The 27,991-nt window shown below is 42.8% G+C and overlaps 1 protein-coding gene across 7 annotated transcripts in view; it reads left to right on the top strand.

Moving 5' to 3' along the window:
- LIPI (lipase I) overlaps positions 1-25,071 on the top strand; it is a 36,483-nt gene extending 11,412 nt beyond the window's left edge. The window contains exons 5-11 of one of the 7 annotated variants that reach the window (XR_004002614.1): positions 278-367; positions 2,542-2,709; positions 3,823-3,918; positions 11,427-11,538; positions 13,201-13,374; positions 22,531-22,657; positions 23,966-24,039. Coding sequence is in view for 5 of the 7 variants with exons in the window: in XM_030580063.1 (XP_030435923.1) it covers positions 278-367; positions 2,542-2,709; positions 3,823-3,918; positions 11,427-11,538; positions 13,201-13,374; positions 23,966-24,053 (728 nt within the window). In the remaining 2 variants the exon portion in view is untranslated. The other 6 variants (XM_030580086.1, XM_030580068.1, XM_030580074.1 and 3 more) reach the window with 6 other exon arrangements.
- Positions 25,072-27,991: the final 2,920 nt, after the last annotated feature.

Raw genomic sequence — 27,991 nt, forward strand, 5'->3', positions numbered from 1 at the left:
GGAATCTAGAGAGAGAGTATGTGTGCCAGCCTCTGCCCCTCAGCCCTCTTATAGGGCCAGCTGTGGTCTGATTGGGACATGACCCCACCTATGACTGCTTCCCTCAATCAGCCTAGCTTTTTCTCCACTGCAGCCCTCTCCCAGGGCTGTTTTAAGCCCTTCAGGGCAGGAGTGGGATGACCCCTACAACGCCTTATTAAACTTTATTGTGTAATTACAAAGTATCATTTGAAAATTCCATTGATGCATTTTATTACCTCAGATGTTTTTACTTTAGTTCTAGGCTTCAGGGAACCTTTAGGACATATCGATTTCTATCCAAACGGAGGAGCAGATCAGCCTGGCTGTCCACAAACACTGTTTAGTGGTAAATAAAGATATATTCATTTTAATTCAGAAAAGAGCATGGCAGAAGATGTATACAGTTAATCAACTAAGATTTGGTAAGGCAAAACTGAAATCAGTGGGGCTTGCATGTATAGAACTGTTGGGATAGCTGAGCCCAATGTATTCTTTTTCTTTCCCACTCTGCTACTGGATGAATAAGAATTAGTCCATGCACACTGCTACCTAGATTTTGACCAAAATACCTGCTATATCTTATTACTTACAATGTATACAGTGTGTGTAAGATGCTTACTATCTTTGTATATGTGTATATAGTCATGCCACGGGAGGAATGAGAGGCTGGGGGCACAGCAGTTGTACAACATCCTTCTCCCAGAGAGTTTACATTGAAAAGGTGATATAATGTTACAGGCTGCAGCTGTATTGCCTTTCCACAGACCCCTTCTGCGGTGGGGACCTCCTGTTAAGAGGGATGTCTATTGGGCAGCTGTGACTAGGGAGAGTTCCTGGTAGAATGGCTTACAGCAAAGCCCCACTGCCAAGAGTAATGTCGGACCACAAGGGACCAGAACTGTTGTGACGGGCCGTGTGTGGATGGCCCTGGATACTTGAGAATCCTTTAGGATTCCTGGACATCTACAGTGTTATGGAAAGGTCCTGCAGCCTAGTTTTTGGGAAGAGAGGAACTTGCCCCCCAGAAGAACAGCATGGGGGAAATCTTGATAAGGAGATGCTCCCAGAAGGTCTTTCTCCCTGAGCTCCATCTCATGTGAGGGGCAATTTGGCCCATTTTGACTTGGGCCCATGTTTAATCCCAATAACTGTGTAAATTTTGCAAGAGGGCTCAGTACAATACTTTTTCTATGTTCACTGCTTCTTTGTTCAGCAACTGTATACTCTAGCTCCTCCTTAATTCCTCATCTTTTATTTTTGGATAGGTATAAATCCATTCCTCACCTTTGAAAGCTGGTAGCCAAATAAACCACAGGTCAACCTTCTCCCTGAGCAGTAGGGAATAATTTAGCAAGAACTGAAATGGGATTACCATATATACTCGTTCATAAACCGATTTTTTTTTGTAAAAAAGGGAAGCACCAGAGACGAGGGTTGGCTTATTAATGGATATAGAGAGGGAGAGGTGGAACACAGCACCTCCCCCCAACAGAGGGAGCAAGGAGAAGCAGCACAGCCAGCAGAGACAGAAGGGAAGAGGCAGGGCAAGAGTCTCTCCACTTCTGGCCATGCTGCTCTCCCCCCTGCCTCCAAAGCAGTGGCAGCTCTGGGGCTGGCAGGCTGCAGCTGTGCCACTTGGCCCCACCCCCCAGAGCAGGCTGTGGCCACACAGCCGGAGCACGCTGCAGCTGTGCCGCCTGGCCCAGCCCATTGGAACATGCTGCAGCCATACCGCCCGATCTGGCCTGCCAGAGCAGGCTGCAGCCGCACGGCACAACCTGCTGGAGCAGCTCCAGCCAGATCAAAGACAGCATCCCCTGGCCCTCCCCAGATAAGGTGAGAAGGGATGGGATGGGGAGAGTGTGGGGGTCCCAGGCTAGGGATGGGGTCATGTGGTGGGTGATCACAGAGGTTACTCCCCTGACTTCCAGTTTCTCCCTACCAAAAAATGTCCCCACCAGTTGCTGCCCTGGACCCGTCAGGGTAAGCAGTTGGCATGCCGGGACACTTTGTTTACTTAGGTTTACCTCCTTGCCTGCAGATGCTCAGACAAACAAACCATCTCAGACCACCAGCGACTTATCCTGATGGCCTGGGAGCCAAAGTTTGTTGATTCCTGAATTATAGGGTCAGCTTATGAACGGGTTATAAAAATTTCCCATTTTTACTTATCCATCTTGTGGGGGTCGGCTTATAAATGAACTGGCTTATGATTGAGCATATATGGTATTTTGTTGTGTGGCTAATATTGTTTCTTTTTAGCAAAAGATATAAAATAAAATTAAAAAAAATGTATGGAGATATACCTATCTCATCGAGCTGAAGGGACCCCAAAAGATCATTGAGTCCAGCCCCCTGCCTTTACTAACAGGACCAAGTACTGATTTTGCCCCAGATCCCTAAGTGACCCCCTCAAGGATTGAACTCACAACCCTAGGTTTAGCAGGCCACTGCTCAGAACCACTGAGCTATATTCAGTGCATATTCCTTAGAGCTTTAATTTTTCTTTTTTAATTAAAGGAGCTCAGTTTTTTAAATGTGACCATCAGAGATCTGTTTTCTTGTTCCTGTCATCCTTGAGACGGAGTTGCAACATAACAACATACCCTTGTGATTCATACTTGGATTACAAGAATGGAAAATGTGCCAACTGTGAAGCTTTTCAACCAATGCCATGTCCAGTACTGGGTAAGAGTTACATGGTGGTGTCTGTTTTGTAAGTTGGAAGGAGAAATAATGTATTGGTGACTTTTTCATAGCAGTTACTTCACTGAAAATAGCTGTTTCTCAAGTAGTTTAAACTTTGTATCTATATTGCAGCCTTCTGTAAATATTACAGGAAACATTGGCAGGAACTGTGGAAGGGGAGTTGCTTGCAGGACTACCTAGCATCTCAAAATAACCTAAAGTTTTAATGCTATGACTGCTTTTTTAAAGGCCTCTAGATTCATTGCAGGGGTTAAATCCATATAAACTTTCTTCACTGGGCTTACTAGTCCAAAACAGAGGCAGGCAACAAAAATAATTAGAATCATGTAGAAATGTAAGGTTAGGGAGAGATTGAAGAGATTGGGACAGTTTCATTTAGAGAGGAGATGAATAAGAGGGGCATGATAGAAATATGCATAATAATAACTGGTAAAGAAGTTAAATCAGGCATACCCATGTAACCTCTTTCATAGCACAAGAATAAGGAGACAATTAATGAGACTGACTGGCAACAAATTAAAAAATGGGTGAAATGGAAATACTTTTTACATTACATTTACATTTAAACTAGAGTTTAGTAGGATTCAGAGTGGATTAAACATTTATAAGATAAAATATCCACAAATACATTACACAGGATAAAAAACCCAACATTCTTAGAAAGCGTATCAACCCTCATAATTTAGTGATAAGATAACTGATAAGAAGAACAGGAAGAAACTTTACCTATGGACCTTTTCCTTAATTGTTCAATAGTAGGTTTCTTACGTCTTCCTCTGAAGCAGTTGGTAATGGCCACTTTTGGAATAAGATACTAGACAAGATGGTCCCCTGCTCTAATCCAGAATGACAATTCTTATGATCTTGGTATAGCAGAAGAAGTATGTTAAGTGGCCTACTGAAGACTGAAAGGATATATATTATCTGTTGGACTGGTTGGATTATTTTTATGTTTTCCAAATCAGTTTTCTTTCCCAATTAATGCACTGAAAAATTACGATAAATGTATAACCTTCAGTAATTTGCTCTTTTGTATTTGTTGCTATTTTGCTTAGTACTCTAATGTTGAATTTTATAAAATTTGTATTTCAGGTTATTTTGCTGATAAGTGGAAAAACTATTTAATCCAAAAAGACCCTTCGGAGACAAAGGCTTATTTTGATACCTCAGGCCAAGAACCATTCTGCAGTAAGTGACTGACCATGCATTACTTTTTTACACTTACCAAACTTGTCACTGATTATTAACTGATCCAGAAAAGTTGAAGTGTTCTTGATTAAATGTTGAACATTGCCACTATATGACTTGTAAAATACTATAATAAAAAGAAGCTAAACAGTCCGTTAAGTGTCAGTTTATAGAATGGGGAAAGGAGAGGGATGATCTGGCCAGAATAGTAAGCAATGAGTGAGCTCAATAGGAAAGAGAAATGAATGCAGCTGCATTGGATATGGAGAAAGATGAGCTCTTAGGAGGGAAAGGGGAGCCAGAGAGCTAGGCTAGTTAGTTACTGAGGAGAGGCTGGGTGAGAGAACTTGCTTAGGTGGGAAAGGAAGGGAACATGGTTGTATTGTACATTTACAGTAATAAGCAAAACACATGTAGCAGAACAAGAAGCCCTGACACAACTGGGCACAGTAAAGTACTAATGTGCAAGAACCAACAGAGAAATTAGACCAATAAATGAGTCAGGAGAGTAGGGTAATTACTGAGTGAAACCTATGATAATCCCTAGAGATTTGAAAAGGAAAAAAAGGTTACTGAGGAAACAAATAAACAAAAGAGACTATGAAATAAACAAAAGAGATAAATCAAACTAAAAACCCAAAACACACATAGGGAAAACAAACTTAAAACATTTATATAAAGTGAGACTTGTTTTTTGAGCAAAGAATATTAAAAATATATATATACAAAACAGTTTTAATTGAATTTAGTGCTCAAAAGATATATAACAACCCCAAATAGTTTCTTTTCTTCTGATTATTCACACAATAGGTACTGTATTGGCAGCCATAATGTAATCCAATTTCCTCAAACATTCTGGCAATATACCTCAACTATTTTCTGGAAGTGTAATGTTTTACAACATTCTCATTCACTGTCTCTGGAGGCTGCCAACAAAGATGGCAGTTCGAGTCTGATCCCCCTCATTCCTTTGTCAGGCAGAGCTCCCGCTGAAGTGAATAGAGGTTTTGTCTGAGCAATGGAATACATGATCAGACTCTTAACACCAATAATGCTGGTTGTTTTGTGACGTGGATCTGTAATGGAGTATCCTGGCCCTGTAGGCCTAGAGGAGGCCAGAAAACCCTGTTTCAGGGAAATTGGAACTAGAAAAGGAGGACATAGTTGTCAAAGCCAGAAGAGAGAAGAAAGAGTCCCAGGGAGTTAGTAGTTGGATGGGGAAAACCCAGGACACTAAGGTATCTGGAATCAGGAGCCCTGTGGTATAGGGTGGGTCATGATGCCCCTCTCTCCCCACAGATCCAGAGGAGCTCTCAGTAGGACAGCAGTATATATGCTGCCATCTCCCTCAGACGCTTGCAGGAGAGACACTGGCAGGAGAAGGAAGGCAAAGCTAGAACGCTGAACTCCTAGTAGAAAAGGCTGCGAGTGGCAGACTGATGAGGAAACAGACTGAGACAGAGGAAAAGCTCCAAGAATGGTAGAAGAGCCAGAGCAGAGCATGAACTTTTAGGTAGTGGTGAAGGGTATTATTTGAGGGGGTTTGAAGGCTGTTGTTGGATGGATTTTGTTAGTAAACGGTCCCCAAAGGGAGAGTAGGATTAGCTACAAAAAAGACTGGGGGGGTATGTCTACACTACGAAACTAGGTTGATTTTATAGAAGTTGATTTTTTAGAAATTGATTTTATACAGTCAATTGTGTGTGTCCCCACTAAGCGCATTAAGTCGGCGGAGTGCATCCACAGTAGCGAGGCTAGCATTGACTTTTGGAGCGCTGTACTGTGGATAGCTGTCTCATAGTTCCTGCAGTCTCCGTCACCCATTGGAATTCTGGGTTGAGCTCCCAGTACCTGATGGGGCAAAAACATTGTAGCAGGTGGTTTTGGGTACATGTCATCAGGCCCCCCTCCCTCCCTCTTTCCGTGAAAGCAACGGCAAACAATTGTTTCTCACCTTTTTTCCTGGGTTACCCATGCAGACGACATACCATGGCAAGCATGGAGCCCACTCTGCTCACCGTCACTGTACGTCTCCTGGGTGCTGCTGGCAGACACAGTACGGTATTGCTACACAGCAGCAGCTCCTTGCCTTCGCGGCAGCAGATGGTGCAGTACGACTGCTAGCCATCATGGTCATGTCGTGGGTGCTCCTGGCCGACCTCGGTGAGGTTGGTCAGGGGCACCTCTGCAGACATGGGTGCACCTGGCAGACCTCAGTGAGATCAGTCAGGGGTGCCTGGACATAAATGGGAGTGACTCCAGGTCATTCTCTTCTCTAAGTTTTGTCTCATGGAGATTCAGTCCTGCCTGAATATAATGCAAGCTGGAGGCTTCTGCCTTAGGCTTCTCTCCCAGCCGGCAGCACCGTGCAGTTACACCTACCCCATCCTACCTCTTGCTCCCGTGGCTCGTGAAGCCTGGACAGTAATAAGGAGAAGTTCAACTATAGGCTGAGCAAGTGCAGAATCGTGGTAGAATGTGCCTTTGGACATTTAAAAGCTCGCTGGCGTTGTTTGCTACTACTGTTTGCAATTAGAAGAGCACAGCAAGGCGCGCTGCATATCACAGAGGGTTTGAAAACCAGTTTCATGACTGGTCAGGCTTCAGTGTGACAGTTGTGTGTGTTTTGCCTTGATATAAACCCACTGCCTTTCTTGATTTTAATTCCCTGTAAGCCAACCTGGTAAGCGATGTCATCAGTTGCCCCTTCCTCTGTGAAAGCAATGGCAGACAATCGTTTCACACCTTTTATCCGCAAAGATGCCATACCATGGCAAGCGTGCAGCCTGCTCAGCTCAGCTGCCAATCTTGGGTCTTGGGTACTGCTGGTAGCAGACAGTGCAATAGGACTGCAAACTGTCATTTTCGAATGACTGCTTCCGCTGCCATTCTGCTGTCCTGCTTTGGCAGCAGATGATGCAGTAGGGCTGCAAACCATCATCATTGAATGACCGCTTCCGCTGCCACTCTGCTCTCCTGCTGACACCATACCACAGCAAGCATGGAGTCCGTTCAGATCACCGCAGCAGTTATGAGCACTGTAAACACCATGCACACTATCTTGCAGTATATGCAGCACCAGAAACTTCAAAAGCAGGCGAGAAGGCAACAGCAGGGTGATGATGAGAGTGATGAGGACAAGGACACAGACTTCTTTCAAAGCATAGGCCCTGACAATGTGGACATCATGGTGGTAATAGGGCAGGTTCATGCCGTGGAACACCAATTCTGAGCCCAGGAAACAAGCACAGACTGGTGCGACCACATAGTGTTGCAGATGTGGGAGGATTCCTAGTGATTGCAAAACTCTTGCATGCGTAAGGGCACTTTCATGGAACTTCGTGACTTGCTTTCCCCTGCCCTGAAGCACCAGAATACCAGGATGAGAGCAGCCCTCACAGTTCACAAGCGAGTGACGATACCCCTCTGGAAGCTTGCAACGCCACACAGTTACCGGTCAGTCGGGAATCAATTTGGAGTGGGCAATCTGCAGTGATCCAAGTAGCCAGCATGATCACTGAGCTGCTGCTATCAAGGGTAGTGACTCTGGGAAATGTGCAGGTCATAGTGGATGGCTTTGCTGCAATGGGATTCCTTAACTGTGGTAGCGTGATAGACAGAACGCATATCCATATCTTGGGACCGTAGCACCAAGGCAGCCAATACATAAACCGAAAGGGGTACTTTTCAATGCTACTGCAAGCATTGGTGGATCACAAGGGATGTTTCACCAACATCAGCGTGGGATGGTCGGGAAAGGTACATGACGCTCTCATCTTTAGGAATTCTGATCTGTGTGAACAGCTGCAGCAAGGGACTTACTTTCCAGACCAGACAATAACTGTTGGGGATGTTGAAATGCCTATAGATATCCTTGGGGACCCAGCCTACCCCTTAATGCTATGGCTCATGAAGCCATGCACAGGCACCCTGGACAGTAGTTAGGAGCTGTTCAACTATAGGCTGAGCAAGTGCAGAATGGTGGTAGAATGTGCATTTGGACATTTAAAAGTGCGCTGGTGCAGTGTACTGACTCAGTTAGACCTCATCGAAACCAATATTGCCATTGTTATTATTGCTTGCTCTGTGCTCTGCAATCTCTGTGAGAGTAAGGGGGAGAAGTTAATGGCGGGGTGGGAATTTGTGGCAAATCGTCTGGCCACTGATTATGCATAGCCAGACACCAGGGCGGTTAGAAGAGCACAGCAGGGCACGCTGCACATCAGAGAAGCTTTGAAAACCAGTTTCATGACTGGCCAGGCTACGGTGTGAAAGTTCTGTTTTTTTCTCCTTGATGAAAACCCGCCCCCTGGGTTCATTCTACTTCCCTGTAAGCCAACCCTCCTCCCCTCCCCCCTTTGATCACTGCTAGCAGAGGCAATAAAGTCATTATTGTTTCAAATTCATGCATTCTTTATTAATTCATCACACAAATGGGGGGATATCTGCCAAGGTAGCTCGGAGGGGTGGAGGAGGAGGGAAGCACCAGGTGGGGTAGTGGAGGAGGGGAGGAGGGAAGGACAAGGCCACACTGCACTTCAAAACTTATTGAATGCCAGCTTTCTGTTGCTTGGGCAGTCCTCTGGAGTGGAGCGTTGGGTGCCCAGAGGCCCCTCCCCCACCGTGTTCTTTGGGTATCTGGGTGAGGAGGCTATGGAACTTGGGGAGGAGGGTGGTTGGTTACACAGGGGCTGCAGCAGTGGTCTGTGCTCCTGCTGCCTTTCCTGCACCTCAACTATACACCGGAGCATATCAGTTTGATCCTCCATTAGCCTCAGCATTGCTTCCTGCCTCCTCTCATCACGCTGACGCCACCTATCATCTTGATCCCACCACCTCTCCTCTTGCTCATACCACCTGTCCTCTCGTGCGTCCCTCCTGTCCTCACATTCATTTTATGCTTTCCTGCACTCTGACGTTGTCTGCCTCCATTCATTCTGCTGGGCTCTGTCAGTGTGGGAGGACTACATGAGCTCAGAGAACATTTCATCGCGAGTGTGTTTTTTTCTCCTTCTGATCTTCACTAGCCTCTGGGACAGAGATGATGGGGGAGCATTGAAACATTTGCAGTTGTGGGAGGAAAAAAAGGGAGAGTAGTATTTAAAAAGACACATTTTAGAGAACAATGGATAGACTCTTTCACAGTGAACCAAGCTGTTAACATTACATAGCACATGTGCTTTCTTTACAAGGTTGCATTTGCCTCTTATATTGAGAGCCTGTTGGTTTGGTGTGAGAAATCACATACGTGGGGCTGGCGGACAACAGAATTCTGCTTGTAGGCAGACATTGTAAGCCACAGTCTTTTGGTTTTTTTAGCCTTCATAACATGTGGGAATGGTTTCAAACAGCAGCACCCTCATTTCTCATACCAAGCACCCATTGAATTGGCCATTTAAAATGGGTTGCCCATTTAAAAGGAGGGGCTTCAGTTTTCAGGTTAACGTGCAGCACAAACCCAACTACCCCCCCTCCCAAATCTCTGGGATGGTCGCTTCACCCCTCCCCCCACTGTGTGGCTACCGGGGGGATGATTTCTGTTCAGCCACAGGCAAACAGCCCAGCATGAATGGCCACCTCTGATTGTCCCCTTAATAAAATTCCTCTATTTCAATCAGGTGACCATGAATGATATCACTCTCCTGAGGATAACACAGAAAGATAAAAAACAGGACCATACGCTGCCTTGCTTTGTTATGCAATGATTCCAGACTACGTGCTACTAGCCTGGCATGGTAAAGTGTCCTACCATGGCGGACAGAATAAGTCTGCCCTTTCCAGAAACCTTTTGCAAAGGCTTTGGGAGTACATCCAGGAGAGCTTCATTGAGATGTCCCTGGAGTATTTCTGCTTCATCCCCATACACGTTAACAGACTTTTCTGGTAGCTGTACTGGCCGCAAATGCATCCCAAGTCTTCAGGGCAAATTAATCATTAAACACACTTGCTTTTAAACCATGTATTATATTTACAAAGGTACACTCACGAAAGGTCCCTTCTCTGCCTCCAAGGTCCGGGAGCCCAACTTGGTGGGTTGAGAGGGTACTTTCTCTAGGGTGATAAACAGTTCCTGGCTGTCAGGGAAAACGGTTTCTCCACTTGCTTGTTGTGTGCTGTCTTCAACCTCCTCCTCCTCATCTTCCTCATCCCCAAAATCGGCATCCCTCTTGCGTGAGAATCTATTGATGGAGTCCACACGCTGGGGTGGGGAAGTTGTTGGGGCACCCCCTAGAATGGCATGCAGCTCATCATAGAAGCGGCATGTCTGAGCCTCTGACCCAGAGTGGCTGTTTGCCTCTCTGGTTCTTTGGTAGGCTTGCCTGAGCTCCTTAGGTTTCACGTGGCACTGCTGCAGGCCCCTGTTAATAGCCTCTCTCCTTCATGCCCTTGGAGATTTTTTCAAATATTTGGGCATTTCGTCTTTTGGAATGGAGCTCTGATAGCATGGATTCCTCTCCCCATACAGTGATCAAATCCAGTACCTCCTGTTTGGTCCATCTTGGAGTTCTTTTGTGATTCTGGGGGCTCGTCCAGACTAGGGGGGGGAAATTGATCTTAGATACGCAACTTCAGCTACGTGAATAACGTAGCTGAAGTCGAATATCTAAGATCGGATTACTCACCCGTCCAGACGGCGCGGGATCGATGTCCGTGGCTCTCCGTGTCGATTCCGGAACTCCGTTCGGGTTGATGGAGTTCCGGAATCGATATAAGCGCGCTCAGGGATCGATATATCGCGTCTAGATTAGACGCGATATATCGATCCCCAAGCAATCGATTTTAACCCGCCGATATGGCGGGTAGTCTGGACGTACCCTGGGACTCCATGGTCACCTCTGAGCTCGCCACACTGGCCAAACAGGAAGTGAAATTCAAAAGTTTGCAGCACATTTCCTGTCTACCCGGCCAGTGGATCTGAGTTGAGAGTGCTGTCCAGAGTGGTCACAATGGAGCACTCTGGGATAGCTCCCAGAGGCCAATACCATCGAATTGCGTCCACACTACCCCAAATTCAACTTTTGTCGAGGAGGAGTACAGAAATGGATTTTAAGAGCCCTTTAAGTTGACAAAAATGGCTTTGTCATGTGGACGGATGCAGGGTTAAATCGATCTAATGCTGCTAAATTCGACCTAAACTCATAGTGTAGACCAGGGCTGGGTAAATTTCATAAGAGGTTCAGAAGAGGAGAAAGAGAAACAGAGATGGAAAACCACCTCTGGGCATGAGGGAGGTGCTTCGGAGGTAACCAGTCCAGTGACAGGACCCTTTCCTTCTAAGGAGTGGGGGAAGCCACTAGCTCTAGTCACATAACTACAAATAGCCATCATATGGAAACTACTTTACTTAATAGCCTCTTACCTCTGATTTGAACCAGTAACCTAGAGAGAGAGATTATGAGTCATCATCGTCATCCAATGAGTATTTTTAATAGGGAGAGAACAGGAATCATATTTATAATGTTGAATTCAATCTTTGAATATTATTATTTTCTGTTTCTATTTTGCAGTGTATTACTACTTTGTGGATTTTATTACTTGGAACAAAAGCATTAGGAGAGGTTTCATTAGAATTAAAATAACAGACAGTGCTGGAAACACAATAGAATCAAAAATGAATAGGTAAGTCATGTTTTACTCAACAGGTTTTTTATCTTTTATTTATCTAAACTTGCCTTACCTTGCAACCTTATCTTTATTGGGATAGATTAAAAAAAAAGAAGAAAACCAGTAAAAAGTTCTGTTAATTGGGTAAATATAGGACAAGCTTAGATAGTAGAGGATCAGTTGAGGTTTTTCTGCTTTTAGGTAAAAATGAAAAGCCATACTATGTCTAGAAACTTATCGTGGTCCCTTTCACTAACAGATCTAAAATAAAAATGGAGGGCACTATCATATAGAGTCAAAGTAGTCCGAGAATTAACACACTGAGACAGTGACTGCTTACCAGTTATTTTAAAAAGTTACTGAGCAGACTGTTTTTAGCTGTCAGTTCAATAGCAAGCTGTTTATTATTGAATGTAAAAAACATTCTTAAAGAGTCTTTACCATTATGCATGCAATAACAGTGCTGAATTAAGACATTAGCAACTCAGATTTGTCTTGGCTTTCACAGATTTGTTAGAATCTAAAGACATTTTCATGTAATATGTGTATATAGGCTTTTTTCTCCTGCTACCTACATAGGTGTAAATTGGGAGTAACTTCATTGAAATCAGTGGAGTGACACTCAGAAAACTAGTGTGAGCTCAGAATTATGTCCTATATAAGTGACCTATATTATCTTATGCCTGACACATATAGTGTTTTTCATCCAAAAATTGCAATAAACTTTATAAACATCAATTACTTTAATCTCTCAAGGTAGGTAAATAATTATTATTTTCCCCATTTTGAAGGGGAGGAAACAGAAGCACAGAAATTATGATCCTGCTGTTCAGAATCACAGAGCATACACAAAAATGTGCATATTTATATGTACCTAATTTTGTGTGCGCAGTTACCATGATAACATACATAAATTGGGTAACTGTACACTTAATGGCCAGTGAGACGTGTAATTACCCATTTTGTGTATGTAATTTTACAGTTTGTATGCACAGCTGTAGAAGTTGTCTATACAAAGTAGGTACAAAGTAGGTACACCGTGGGGTATGTTTTATTGCAAGTGTAATTGCACATACCTGGTTTTGAAATTTAGTCCCTAAAAGAGTTGCCAAAGGTCTCGCAGAAGTATTTAGCAGAAGCAGAGGCAGAATAAAATCTAGGGGACAGATTCTGGTTCTGGCTGCTCTGCACAGGGCATAGAGTATTAAGGGTATGTGCATGTTAAAGATCACCTTTGAATTGCACAGATCCTAGTGCACTCTGTGTAGGGCTGATGCCCATGGGCTAGGTTAAAGCAGGCTAAGGGAGGCTCTAATGTACACCAAAGGAAAACTGTCTCACTGAGTTGATGACTCAGCCAGGGATCAGCATGGGACAGTGGTATCCTGGTCACATCTCCTCTGGCCATACCTCTTTTTCTGAACCCTTTGCTAGCTCTGTCCTACAGGAGAATCCTCCTTACACTGTGGCGGTGGTCCCTGGTCAGTAACAGCAGGGTAAGGGCCAGTTTACACACGTAATGTGGTGTAAAATGAATACATGTATCAGGGAATATGGATCCAGTTCTCCAGACTCCCAGTTCTGAACTTAACCACAAATCAAGACATCTTACAAAGAGTAATTTTTTAATAACAGTGGATCTGACTCAGATAACAATGTATTATACTTTCTCTCTAGTGAAGCTGCTACATTTCAGCAGTATAGACAAGCCAGTATCTTTGTTGGATTTTATGAGGATTTTGACAAAATATCAAGAATTTCCTTGACTTTTTCTACAAGGACTCTAATAGGCCCAAAATATAAGCTCAGGATTCTCCGAATGAGGCTAAGATCTACTACGGATCCAGAAAGGTAAGTGGACAATTGGTAAAAAGGATACTTGAAGATTAGATTGTTTGAGGTGTTTCTGGAAATTATTTATTGGGCTGCTTGTGGAAATTTGTGTATAATGCATAGTCCTAAATACAAGCATATTGTTGTCACAACAAATTATATCCTTGTCTAAGACATAATTCATCCCACGAAACAGTTGATTTGTGCATAAGTATGAAGTACACACTCCATTGTATATGCAAGTTCTGTGCACATGCTGCTTACTCTGGCAGGATACTGCCATCCTTATGCAAGCAGTCACAATTAGTTCAAAGGACCACTCCTGTGAGTGAGTGAGGATAGACCTGCATCTCTAAAGTATGCAAGATTCAACCCTTTCCTGTAACAGACATTTTAAAACATTATTTCAGCATTTTTCTGTCCTCAGCAGTCTTGTCTGTATATAGATTTTCTCACACGCACATAGAGAACAAACCTGTTGACTTTAGTGTAGCTCTGCGTGTGAGTAAGCAAACAGGGTCTGCCCCTATTTGGATTCTACAGTACAAGAGCAAAACATGTATGCTGTGCTTACTGACACTGATAAGTATGTATGATTTCAGTTTTAATGCTTACATGTCATTTCCTAAGCTCCTTTAACTATTAATATATTAATCAATTCATAAAGTTGACAGTACCCCAGTAGCCATTCATAAAATCTCCACAGATAACTGTACAGACACCATAACATTTAAACTTTGCCTTTCCATCTTGTGAGAACAGACCATTCACTAGAATGTTGGTAGGAGGCTTTTACTTCACAATTTATCCCGCATTTAATGTAGCAACATTTTTGCATTTTAATATATTCCGCACACAAATGCCAAGTGCAGCAAAGGCAGAATTTCAAACAAAATATAATATGAGTTCCCAGTCTAAGAGAATGAGTACTGAATGGAAAGTATACCATTGGAATTATGAGTCATTGACAAAAGTAGACTATTATGAATTAATAACAGTCCTAAATAACATACAGCTAAGAAGTCAGAACCTTGCTAATTTACTTGGAATCCCATGGCAATTTACTTGGAATCCCATGTGCTGTTTTTGTTCTGTGCCTCGTAGGCTAGATCTACACTGCAATTAGACACCTGTGGCTGGCCTGTGCCAGCTGATTCACGCTCGTGGAGCTCAGGCTGAGGGGCTGTTTAATTGTGGTGTGCCCAAGCTCTAGGACCCTGCGAGGTGGGAGGATTCCAAAGCTCGGGCTGCAGCCGGTACATCTACACTGCAATTAAACAACATCTTGGCTTGAGCCCAGTGAGCCCTAGTCAGATGGCCTGGGTCAGCCATGGTTGTCTAATTGCAGCGTAGACATACCCTTAGAGGCACAAAATAAACCTTGCAGCCCAGGAAAAGTAAGGGCAAAGGTTGCTTTAAGCCCCCTTTGTACCCTCCCAATTCTGTGCTGCTCTGGGGCTGAACCCTGGGCGTAACAGCATACCTATGCTGCCTGTGGGTGGCGCTGCTGTCCTGGACCATTCTAGGACATACCGGGGGAGGGGCAGGGGGAGACATACTCGTGGGGACGGGAGCCCCTGCAGGGCCTGGGGCAAATTGCGCCACTTGCCCCTCACCCTCTGGTGACCCTGGAGCTTGCAGCCCCCCCCTTACCGTGCCGGCAGCTCAAAGCAGCAGGACGACTCAGGAGCTCAGCTGAGCTGCCCAGCTGCTGGCCACGCTGTAGCTCTGCGGGGGGGAGACATCCTGGTGGAGCCAGGCACCTGGGGCAAATTGCCCCACTTTCCTCCCCACCCCCGGCAGGCCTGGAGCTCGCAGCCCCCCTGCCTTCCCTTGCCGGCAGCCCAGAGCTCAGCTGAACTGCCCAGACGCTGGCCGTGCTGCGGCTCTGAGTGGTGGGGGAAGCGGGGGAGGGCCTGAGGAAACATCCTCGTGGGGCCGGGGGCCCCTGCAGGGCCTGGGCCAATTGTCCCACTTGCCCCCTCTTCTCCCCTCCCCTCTGGCCAGCCCTGGAGCTTGCAGCAGCCCCCCCACACCTTGCTGGGCCACTCAAAAAGCGGCAGCAGGACAACTCCCGAGCTCAGCTGAGCTGGCCAGCTGGTGCCCACGGCTGGCCACGCTGCAACTGGGGAGAAGCGGAGGAGGGGCCGAGGGAGCCTCAGCCTCCCCAGCTGGGAATCCTGGGACCAGCAGGATGATCCGGCCCATGGATACGAGTTCTTTGCCCACCCCCAGCCCTTTAACAACTGGTTCTCCTCCACGGAGGTCCAATTTTAGCAACCAGTTCTTGGGAACTGGTAGGAACTGGCTCCAGCTTACCACTGGCTTCAGGGAATAAAATATGTAAAACATCATCTTGCATGGTATAAAATGAATAATGGGGATTGAAGATGAGGGTCATTTCCTGTGCACAGGTAGCAAAACAAAATGTGAAGCATGTAAGTAAAGGAATAGACAAGAAAAAAGGTTTTGAGGTGCTGGCTGTCCCATGAAATTTCCAATTAAGATTTCATTTGGGGAGGTTTTGGGGAGGAGGAGAGAGGGAGAATGAGCAAGATAATTCTTATTTTCTTTGTTATGGATTTCAAGTATCTCTATTTCTAAAGCATTGTCTACAAAGCTTTTGTACCACTTCAGCTATACCTATTTGAAACCAGAATAGCTAAAGGTGTACAACTCCCTAAAGTGGACATAGTTATATTGGTAGAAAGGTGCTTATATTGGTACAGCCTACTCCCATAAATTTAGGGGATAAGCTATATTGGTATTAGGCACATTTATAGCAGCATAACTAACTGTATCCACACATGGGATTGTACTAATAAAACTATTTTGGTAAAAAAAACCCACCTAATTGAAATAATTAAATCGGTTCTAAAACTGTGTAGACCAGGCCTAATTAGTATGATGAAGTATGTAATGATTCTGCTCTCAGCAGAGCTAGAATGATTTTACTTAAAAGCATTTATAGTGAGAGAGACTCTAAGACCTAAATGTTGTAAATATTTTTTGTATCCAACAACTGTAAAACAAGAGAGCCATTTCATAAGGTTTATCAGCATCCAAGGTTTTTTTAAAATTGAGTAATCTGGTAGAGTAGGCAGACCATAAATAGACTGCCCAATCTCAGTCTTGCCTTGTGTTCTTATTTGTGGACAGCCAGAAGTTGGGACTGGATGACAGGAGATGGATCATTGGACAAATTGCCCATTCCTTTCATTCCCATTCATTCTGGCCCCTGAACTGGCCACTATCAGAAGACAGGAATACTAGCTAAATGGGCGATTGGTCTGACCCAGTATGGCCATTCTTATGTTCTTGTTCATGCTTGGAACTCCCATTAATTTTACTATGAGTTGCACATGGTCCATTATTTTAATATTAGGTTCCAATACTGTCCTATTTTCAGATGCATATAGCTTGGCAGTGAAAGAATTATATAATCTCCTTCCTCGCTTTCCAAAAATATGTAGTGTTTTTAAGTAAATGTAAACAACAACAACAAAATACCAAACAAAAACAAAAGGTGCAGCAGCACAGGAGCCAGCAACAGAACTGAAAACAGGAGAATTTGAATGGAGCTCAGTTGAAGGAGAAGGGAGGCAAGCCCCTTTTCCTTAGGGACAGTGAGTGAATGAGTTCTTCAGAGATACCTTGTTGCTTGCTTGCTGATTTCTTTTCTGTTTTCAGGTTGCAGAGGCTGGTAGGGGGCAATGTGCTGGGAGAGAAGCAGAGTCTTGGATCACAGCTGGGCCGTGATTAGGCAGGCAGCCAAGCAGCCAGCCAGTGTCACAGGAACAAGCCATCAGAGTTGAAAACAGGGGAGTTTGAGGGGAGAGCTGTTGGAAGGGAAGGGAGGCAAGTTCCTGTTCCTTAGAAGCAATGAGTGAGTTCTTGAGAGCTTGCTTGCTTGCTTCTTTGGTTGCTGGTTTGTTTTCTGTTTGCAGAGACTGACAGGAGGCAGTGTGCTCACAGTGGAGCCTTGATTAGTGGGTTTATCAAGGCAGCCAGTCAGTGATGCAGAAGCTGCAGCACAATAGCCAGCAAACAGCTGAAAACAGGGGAGTTTGGGTGGGTGTTTTTAAGGGGAGTTTATGGGAGTGAGTGTGGTGTTTTTAATTTGTGGAGGTTTTTTTCCCTTGACAGGAGCTTAGGTGTGAAGGCTATCACAGTGAGAGAGGCAACTGTGGTAGTGACCTAAGAAATGGAAGAGACAAAATGATTGGGTGTGGAGCCCGTGAGACGTACATTATCCTGAAGTGGGCACCTGAAAGGTGCTTTATATGAAGTGTCACCTGATAGGGATGATGTAAAAGAAGAGTCGAGGTTTGGAAATGCAGGTCGAAACTATGGTTGAGCTTTGAAGATGATTTGAGCACATGATGGAGGGAAGGCGAGAGAAGGCTGAAGGGAAAACACAAGACTTACAGATGTAAGCTGGACTGGAGAACTGTGAGGGTATATTGCTGGAGGAGGAAAGTGGTAAGTAGAAGCATGTGACTGTCAGAACCAGGCAGAGGAGAACACCTGCTATTGAAGATGAAATAGAGCTGAGGAACAGGTTTGCTGAATTGGAAAATGAAGAAGGAGTGCAGCAGGCAGTAACAGAGGTAGGAGGGTAAGGAAGAAGAGAAGAGGGAATAGTCATACAGAAAGAGGGGAAGAGACAGTGGAGATAGCCAGTTTGGAGACCCAGAAGGATAGAGAATGTCTCGCATAAGATTGCAAGTGAGAACAAAAGACAGAAAAAACAGGAGGAGGAAGGCTGGTGCACTGCACAATCCCAAGAAAGAGGCAGGTCTATATGATTGTGGACTCTCTTCCAAAAATGGACAGGCCTGTCACCAGAGCTGATCCAAAGAACAGAAGAGTGTGCCAGGAGTTAAGATACAGCACATAGGCCTGAGGCTGGAGAGGATCCTATTGGGAGCAGGAAAGAAACCACTGATGTTCGCGCGTGAAGGACAAAATGATACTGCTAGCTTCTCACCGGAATGCATCAAGAGAGACTTGCCAGGTTGGAGAAGAGGCTTAAATAAATGAAGGTTCAGATAATCTTCAGTGGAGTTCTGCCTGTCCCTAGAAGAGAAGAATGGAGGTGAGACAAGATTCTGATTATCAACAGATGACGTGGGCAGTGGTGCTATAAGGAGGACTTTGGGATGTTCAACCACTGGGAGGCATTCACAAACAGAGGACTGTTCTCATTTCACCTGAGTAGGGACAGAAATAGACTTCTGGGATAGAGACTGGCACAAATGATTAGAAAGCTTTAAACGAGGAATTTGGGGAAGATGGTTAGGAGATATTCATGTAATCTGCATGCCTGATTCTAGTATTGAGCAGGAGGAAAATCAAGTAAGAGGATAGAGCAATGGAGAAAGGAATGACGGATAGTAAGGGAATGGACATCAAGAGGAAAGATAGTGTCATTGGTATTACTGGCAGTAGAATTATTTAACCTAATCAGACTAGGAAGCTGGGTGAAGCCAAGCAGAAACAACTAAAATGTCTGTACACCAATGCAAGGTGTCTGAGTAACAAAATGAAGGAACTAGAAATACTGATGCAGATGTGAAACCAGGTATTATAGGATAACAGAAACATGATGGAATTGTAATCATGACTGGAACACAGATATTGAAGTGTATGTGCAGGCCAGGAAAGATAGAAATAAAGGTAAAGGTGATGGAGTAACATTATATATTAATAATAAAGTTGACTGTAAAGAAATTAGAAGTGATGGAAGGGATAAAATGCAGTCTGTTTGAGTCAAACTCATGTTGGGGAAGAAAGCTAAGAGAGACCTCACTGGGATGGTGCTTGGGGTATGCTACAGGCCCCCAGAATATGATTTGGGTATGGATAGAGACCTCTTTAATATTTTTAATGAAATAAATACTACTGGGAATTATGTGATTATGGAAGACTTTAATTTCCCAGATATAGATTGGAGGATAAGTGCTACTAATAATGGTAGGGCCCAGGTATGCCTGGATACGATAGCTGACAGATTTCTTCACCAAATAGTCACTGAAACAAAAAGAGGTGATGCCATTTTAGATTTAGCATTGGTAAGTAGCCAGACCTCACCGAAGAGTTGGTTGTAGAGGAGAACCTTGGTTCGAGTATTCATGAGCTAATTCCATTTAAACTAAATAGAAGGATAAAGAAAAATAGGTCTGAAATAAGAGTCCTTGATTTCAAAAGGGCAAACTTTTTTTGAAAAAATAAGGAAGGGAATTAGTTAGGGAAGTGGACTGGACTGAAGAAACCAAGGATCTGAATGTGAAGGATGCTTGGAATTACTTTCAGTCAAAGTTGCAGAAACTATCTGAAGCCTACATCCCAAGCAAGGGGAAAATATTCATAGGGAAGGGTTGAAGACCAAACCAGATAAGCAAGCATCTCAGACTGGTTATTCAGAAAAAGCAGAAAGAAATGAAGCATCAGATGGTATAGCAAGGAAAGCTATCTTTTGGAGGTCACTGAGTGTAAGGTAAAAGTGCAAACTGTCAAAAGCCAAGCAGAGTTGGACCCTGCAAAGGAAATTAAAACTAACAGTAAAAGGTTTGTTAGCCATATAAATAAAAAGAAAACAAGGAAAGAAGTGGTACTGCTAAGCACTGAGGATGGGTGGAGATTAAAGATAATCTAGGAATGGTCCAACACCTAAACAAGTAATTTGCCTCAGTTTTTAGTAAGGGTAATGAGACGTTTAGGAGTAGTGGCAGAGTGGCTAATGGAAATGAGGGTATGGAAGTAGAAATTACCACATCCAAGGTGGAAGTCAAACTCAAACAGCTCAATGGGACCAAACTAGGGAACCCAGATAATTTCTATCCTAGAATATTAAAGCAACTGGCACATGATATTGCAAAGCCAATTGCAAAGATTTTTAATGAATCCATAAACGTGGGGGTCATACCTATGATAGGAGAATTGCTAATATACTACCTACTTTTAAGAAAGGGAAAAAAGTGATCCAGGAAACTACAGGCTAGTTAGTTTGACCTCAATTGTATGCATGGTCTTGGGACAGATTTTGAAAGCAAGACTAGTTAAGGACGTAGAGGTAAATGAGGTAAAATACAACATGGTTTTACAGAAGGTAGATCATGCCAGGCCAACCTGAGCTCTTTCTTTGAGAAGACAACTGATTTTTTTTAAGACAAAGGAAATGCAGTAGATCTTATCTACTTGGATTTCAATACATTCCATACTGGGGAAATTATTAGTTAAATTGAAGATGGGGATTAATATGAGAATTGAAAGGTGGATAAGGAACTGGGTAAAGGGGAGACTACACTGGGTCATACTGAAAGGTGAACTGTCAGGCAGGAGGAAGGTTACTAATGGTATTCCTTAGGGACTGACCTTGGAATCAATCTTATTATTCGTTCATGACCTTGGCACAAAAATTGGGAGTGTGCTAATAAAATTTGCAGATAGCACAAAGTTGGAGATATTGCCAATACAGAGGAAGACTGGAGTATCACAGAAGATCTGAATGACATTGAAAACTGGAGTAATAGAAATGGGATGAAATTTAATAATGCAAGGTCATGCACTTGGGGACTATCAACAAGAATTTTTGCTACAAGTTGGAATGTATCAGTCGGAAGCCACAGATGAGGAGAAAGACCTGGGTGTTTCGTCAATCACAGGATGACTATGAGCTGCCATTGCAATGTGGCTATGAAAAAAGCCAATTCAACTAAGGCAGCATCAGGTGAAGTATTTCCAGGAGAGGTAAGGAAGTTACCATTATACAACAAACTGATGAGACCTCATCTGGAATACTGTGTGCAGTTCTGGTCTCTCATGTTTAAGAAATATTAATTCACACTGGAACAGGTGCAGAGAAGGTCTACGAGGATGATCAGAGGAATGGAAAACCTACTTTATGGGAGGAGACTCAAGGAGCTTGGCTTTTTTAGCCTAACCAAACAAAGACGGAGAGGAGATATGATTGCTCTCTATAAATATATCAGATGGATAAATAGCAGGGAGGGAGAGGAATTATTTAAGCTATGCACCAATGTGAACAGAAGAACAAATGGATATAAACTGGCCATCAACAAGTTTACGCTTGAAATTAGATGAAGGTTTTTAACCATCAGAGCAGTAAAGTTCTGGAACAGCCTTCCAAGGGGAGCAGCAGGGGCAAAAATCTAACTGGTGTCGATATTGAGTTTAATACATTTATGGAGGGGATGGTATGACAAGACTGCCTATGCTGGCATGTTGCCAATCTGCAACTGCTTGTAGCAAATATGTCCAATGGCCAGAGATGGGACACTAGATGAGATGGGCTCTGAGTTACTGCAGTGAGTTCTTTCCTAGATGTCTGGCTGGTGGGTCTTGCTGACATGCTCAGGGTCTAACTGATTGTCCTATTTGGGCTTGGGAAGGAATTTCCCCCCCGGGGCAGATTGGTAGAGGCCCTGGGAGTTTTTGCAGGATGGGGCAAGGTTCACTTGCAGGATTAAATCACAGTAAATGATGGATTCTCTGTAACTTGAAGTCTTTAAATCATGCTTTGAGGATTTCAGTAACTCAGCCAGAGGTTATGAGTCTACTACAAGAGTGGGTGGGTGAGGTTCTGTGGCCTGCAATATGCAGGTCAGACTAAATGATCACGACGCTCCCTTCTGGCCTTAAAGTCCGAGTCTGAGATTTCAAAATAATTTTAATACAGATTTTATGATGCTTTTATATGCTGTAATTACATAATTGTTCATGGTAATTCCATAAATACTTCGAATTTAGAATGACTACACATATTCACTTCATGTAGTTAGACATAATGACAATAATTACATAAATACACCATAATCAGAAAGATCTGAAATATTCATACAGCAAAAGATTAGATTAAGAAAAGGGCACAGGTGCAGGGAGAAGAGAGACCCATGGCGCTATGCTAATAGGGGACAGTTGTAGTCCAAGGAATATCATAGATGGGAAAATTTTCACCTGAACTGCCACATGATCCACACAGATGGTGAATGGACCCAGGTGTCCCCGGGGGCCACGCCCAATTTTCAGGACTCTTCACCTGATCTCTCTGGTGAAGAGAGCAAACTCCAATATGAAGCTTGCAGAGTAGTCTGTGTACATTACAGCACTATGTAATTAAAGGTGTATATATATAATGATTTGTTGTTGCAGCTTGGCCTGGAAGCTGTTCCATGAGTTCTTTGACGCTTTCTTGTGCGGCGCTCTAGATGAATAAATGCTCAAGGCTCCAGCAGAACTATGCAAGAATTGCTTCTCTCCTGTTCCACAGAAAATTAAAGTATTATTAAAAATATATGCTTTAGCTCAACTAGAAATTATGGCTTTGATGCAGAAACTACTGGCTGAAATTCTGCAGAACACAGTGCATAGGAAGTTAGACTCATTAATAAAATCAGAGGGAACCACTATATCTATACAATCTATTAATTTGTCTTCCCTAGGGATTATTGAGTGGGGCCCAAGCTTGCTGTTTTGTACAACATATGGTAAACCACTGTTCCTTCACTCACAGATGAGTGGAGATATAACTGATTTGGAAACTCCACTGATAAATAATGAAATAACCAAAGAGGCTGTACATCTTTTCCCAATTTTTTAATCTTCTCCATGTCATCCGCTAAAACCCATCCTACTATGGGCCTGGATTGATTATACCATTTAGGCACAGCTGTGAATTGGAGGGCAGTACATAGCCACACTGCCCCAAAGGGAGCACCAGTGTATAGAGGCTGCTGTAATACTCCTTGTGGGATAGTTTCTTATCCCCACATCCATCCAGCCCCTCTATCCAGCTCTATTTACCCATGCATGAGGTGCAGGGCCATGGCCTCTCCCTTCCTCTATGGGGCACTGTGTACTTCTGCATGGCTCTTATGTGGGTCTCACAAAGAAAGAGGGTTCTTTATGCCCTCCTTACCCTAGTGCGCACCCATGCTAGGACAAGGGAGAATCTGGTACTACAGTATTGTGAGAATTTTGACTTTTCTTAATGTTGACGTGCCAAATTGACCCTCCGCTGTCTACATAAAACCTTCTCCTATAGGCAGCCATTGCAACAAGAAAAAGGAGGAAATGGGATGACTTGGTTTCGCATTGCCCCATTCACTTATAAGAGCCACATCCCTTCCTTAGGAGAATGCTAAGGAAGGATTACATCACACATGTCTGCTAACCAGCCCCAGCTAGAAAGAGATCTTTGTGCCTCAGTGGGTAGGGGATCAACAAAATAGTCAACCCTAATGGTTCCCTAGGAATTGGCTATTCTATACCAGAGCCACTCAGTCCAAGAAGCCAGTTTGAATGAAGACTAAATCCACCCCAGACTGAATGACAACACCTATCTTTATTGGTCAGCCTGACAGGACACTCTTACTCCTTCCCCACAGCACTACTCAGCTTATTACCCAACGAATAAGGAATAAATTGAGACAAAAAGACTTATCTCCTTGTCTAGAGCATATTTTCTTAAAGGTGGTAAATGCTACCAATTTAATCATTCATATACTACAGTATTTTGAACGTGAATTAAAAACAGAAAATTCTTTTATATTGAGAGCGTATTCTCTCCCCTTGTCTATTTATGCAGGCTGCAGATGTGCAGATATGATTTTGTACTTCTGGAAAACATTGAAATGACCTTCAAGCCTATTCCATGCCAAGAGAGGGACAAGTAAAGAGAGAGCCTCTGCTAACTTGCTTTCTTTTGCAGAAAATATCACTTTTAATTCTTTCTCAGGACTAAGGCCTGCTCTGAGGAGGGAAATGAGACACAACAGGCTCAGTTTCTGAAGTTGGAATGATAATCTTCATTGCCTTCTGTGGGTATTGTAGAATGAAATTCAACAGCCAGTTCAGTCAAATTTTGAAAACAAATGTATGATGGCAGAACACATACAGTGATCTATTAGTCGTTGTTTGTAAGTAGCAAGAATATTCCAGGAGTCCTCTGAATTAAATGTAACTATCTGCGCTGATCATGGCAAATTAGTCATCATGTAATGTAAATGTGATTATTTTTTATGCTATTTTTCCTATCAAGACATAATTATCTCTCTGTGAATTTAATATGCTATACAGATGATATACAGACCAAAGATACAACAATTTTGGAGTATTATATTCACTGAATAAATAATTTGAATTTATTTTGTTATCTGATACTTCTGGTTTTGGAAACCAGAAAAAATAGTTGATATTTGTGCAAAGATATGTAAATTTGCTGTTTAATGCAATTCTCTCTGATCTCCAGTGTCTTCTGTAGGTGAATATTATTGCAAACCTTTAAGTGTTTGTCTATTAATGAGAATGGACAAGGAATTGCCGTGCAGGTCTGAAGAAATTGGAATGTTTGTTTATGGCCTGTGTTATACAGAAAGTGAGACTGGATGATCACACAGTCTTAGAATCTATGAAGCTCTGAATGTACTTACAGAGAAATTGTGTGGCATTAGGAATGGTGTCTACAATGACCAGATTTTACTGCTAGGTGGGATGAAATAGGTATAGAACTCTGGACATACATAGCTATCTGCCTACAAGTCTGTTGTACCCATCCCAGTAATGCTCACTGAATGCCTTTGTATAACGGCTGCCTTTTCTATTATTATTTGTGTAGCTCCGGTTTTGCAGAGTGCTTCAAAGACATTACATTAAATTTAGAAATATTGTAATGAAATGTAATGTAATGAAAAATAAAACATAACTTCTATTACTTTGCTTATAGTTGTGTTTTAACAGTAATGGAAGAGTCTCCAACCATTAGAAAACAGATATGTCCTAGGAGTGAACTTAGAATTTGTAATTAGCTAATATATTGTAGTAATGCCAAAGGGACCTAATTAGCACTTACTTGTAGTAATGTACTTAACATTATGTTTTAGCCATACACTTAGTGGTTTGGGAGGTTTAATGCAGTGTTTATGTTTAGCACTTATTAATTCACAGGAGGAGAAAATTGATAAATATGACAGTTTATTGCAACTCAATTTCTGATGTCAGTTAATTTCAATGAAATTAATCAAAATATAATCTGATTTTGCTGAATCCATGTTTTCTTGTAACTATAACATTTCAAAAAAATATCATGATGACAATATAGGGAGAAACTCATTCAAAATTGACTAGGGAATGGAGTCAGTAATCAATCTGAAGTAAAGTAAAGATTAAATATTACTAAAGATATTATAATAGTTATATCACTATTATTTAAGAGTGTCTTGAAGTGTGCTAGGTTAAGAAAAATTTACACACAGATTTGTGAATAATTTTGCACACATGAACTATCTCACTCATTGCCAGGGGATGTGGTTAAGGCCAAAATTATAATGGAGTTAAAAAAAGAATTAGATAAGTTCATGGAGGACAGGTCCATCAATGGCTAGTAGCCCAGATAGTCATGGATGCAACTCCATGCTTGGGTGTCCCTTTCCTCTGACTGACAGAATCTGGGAGTGAATGGATCACTTGAGAACAGCAGATGGATCACTTGAGAATTGCCTGTTCTGTTCATTTCCTTTGAAGGAGCTGATATTGGCCACTGTTGGAAGACAGGATACTGGACTGGATGGACCATTGGTCTGACCCAGTATGGCCATTCTTATGTTCTTATCAATGGGATTACTCACCTGAGTAAAATTTAAGCATATGTGCAAATGTTTGTAGGATTGGTCCTAAATTCAGATGCAGTTAGGTAGATAAAAAAGGGCCGAAGGGGATTTGATTCTCAAGGAAAAGTAAGGCCATTAGAAACATCTCTTCTCTTCCAGCCCAGTTATTCTAAGTATACGGTCATAGGTTACTTTTAGGAGGGGTGTTAATTATAACAGAATAATTAACAATCACATAAGACATTGTTTTGATAGTTGTAGGTTCAGACATAAGAAAGGCACTTGACCATTTAAATGCATGTGTTAAACCACTGCTTAATTATACTGTAATTTTAAAAAATGGGTTAACTTACAACTTTGAAAGTCTCCTGCCTATCTCATGCATTTAAAGCATGAGACGCGCTTCCTGTGTTTTGAACTATATTATCAGATTGGACTGCCTTCTGATAAGTATATGTAAAATGGCAGCTCTTTTAGAGCAACATTAATTGCCCTCACAATTATGGAGGTGTTGAAATAGGGATATACACTTCTTTAAAAGAAAAGAAATTATAGTGCCAATTGCTGCTCTCTTCACTAACATAAGTAGTCCCAGTGACTGCAGTGGGATTGCTCATGTGAGTAAGGGATATGCAATTTGATCCAATGTACACACTTACATCTGATGTAAGAGAGAACCAGTAACATTGACTATCTCAGGGTCAAATTCAGCTTCTAGAACCCTATTGTGACATGACTACTAGAAAATAATGTACATTTGAGGAGTATATACCAGTACCATGATGGAAATATGTAGATAGACCAGGGATTGGCAACCTTTGGAACACGGCCCACTAGGGTAAGCCCCTGGCAGGCAGGGCCAGTTTGTTTACCTGCCATGTCCGCAGGTTCAGCTCCCAGTGGCTGCGGTTCGCCGTTCCAGGCCAATGGGGGTGGTGAGGGGCGGCAGACAGCACATCCCTCGGCCCACGCCACTTCCGACAGCCCCAGAGTGGCAAACTGCAGCCAGTGGGAGCCGCAATCGGCCGAACCTGTGGACGCAGCAGGTAAACAAACCAGCCCGGCCCGCCAGGGGGCTTACCCTTGTGGGCCACGTGCCAAAAGTTGATGATCCCTGATCTATCTACATATTTCCATCGTGGTACTGGTATATACTCCTCAAATGTACATTATTTTCTAGTTTTCAGATACACAGTACGAGCTAGGCACAGTATGTGCCGAAGGTTGCCGATCCCTGAGATAGACTAATATCCTGCCAGACCTCAAAATGGCAACTCTCCAGAGCCTACTTAGGTGATGTCTCAGAGAAGTGGCTTGGTGATTATATTATATGTTTAATGATTTGATTGGACCAATTATGTTTCTGTGATCTGCATAGTCACATATAAATTACTCACTGTTCTCTCATTTCCAGCTCAGAGTACCTTAGCCACACTCTTGCTTAATTACCTTTATCTTTTCTCTGTTTCTTTTATAGTCTTGAATATGTGCATAGGCAAAATAGGATTTTGGTTGCTGGTTGTCTGTACATATATTACCAATAAGCTATATAGAAAAGTTGAAAGAGAAAAGATTAGTGGTTGTGGTGGAACTAACAAAATGAATAAATTTTGGGAGAATTAAAACTGTTGTCAGAAGAGGGCAGCCTTTTCACATAAATTGTAAACAAAACAACAAGGAAAAACATGCCTTCAAATTATTTCTCTCATTGGGGTTTCATGTGCCACTAACAAATAGCCATGGAAAGGAGACTACATCAAACATAAAACTCAGACTAAACAAAAGTAATTATCTCTTGCACTACTTGCTATTCATTGCTATGGGATTGTTTGCTTTGTAACATTTTTACTTTTTTTCTGTTGTACACAGAAAAGATTAAAATTGCCTACAAGGTGAGTCAGGGAAATACCTTAGTTCACCTGCTAGTCTTTTCCGCCCTAAAATGAAAGACAAAGATGTTTCTCAGAATCTGACAGTATGTCTTAGTCTTAAGTGTAAAGTGTACT

This window comes from Gopherus evgoodei, chromosome 1 (assembly GCF_007399415.2).
Source record: "Gopherus evgoodei ecotype Sinaloan lineage chromosome 1, rGopEvg1_v1.p, whole genome shotgun sequence".
Lineage (NCBI taxonomy): Eukaryota > Metazoa > Chordata > Testudines > Testudinidae > Gopherus > Gopherus evgoodei.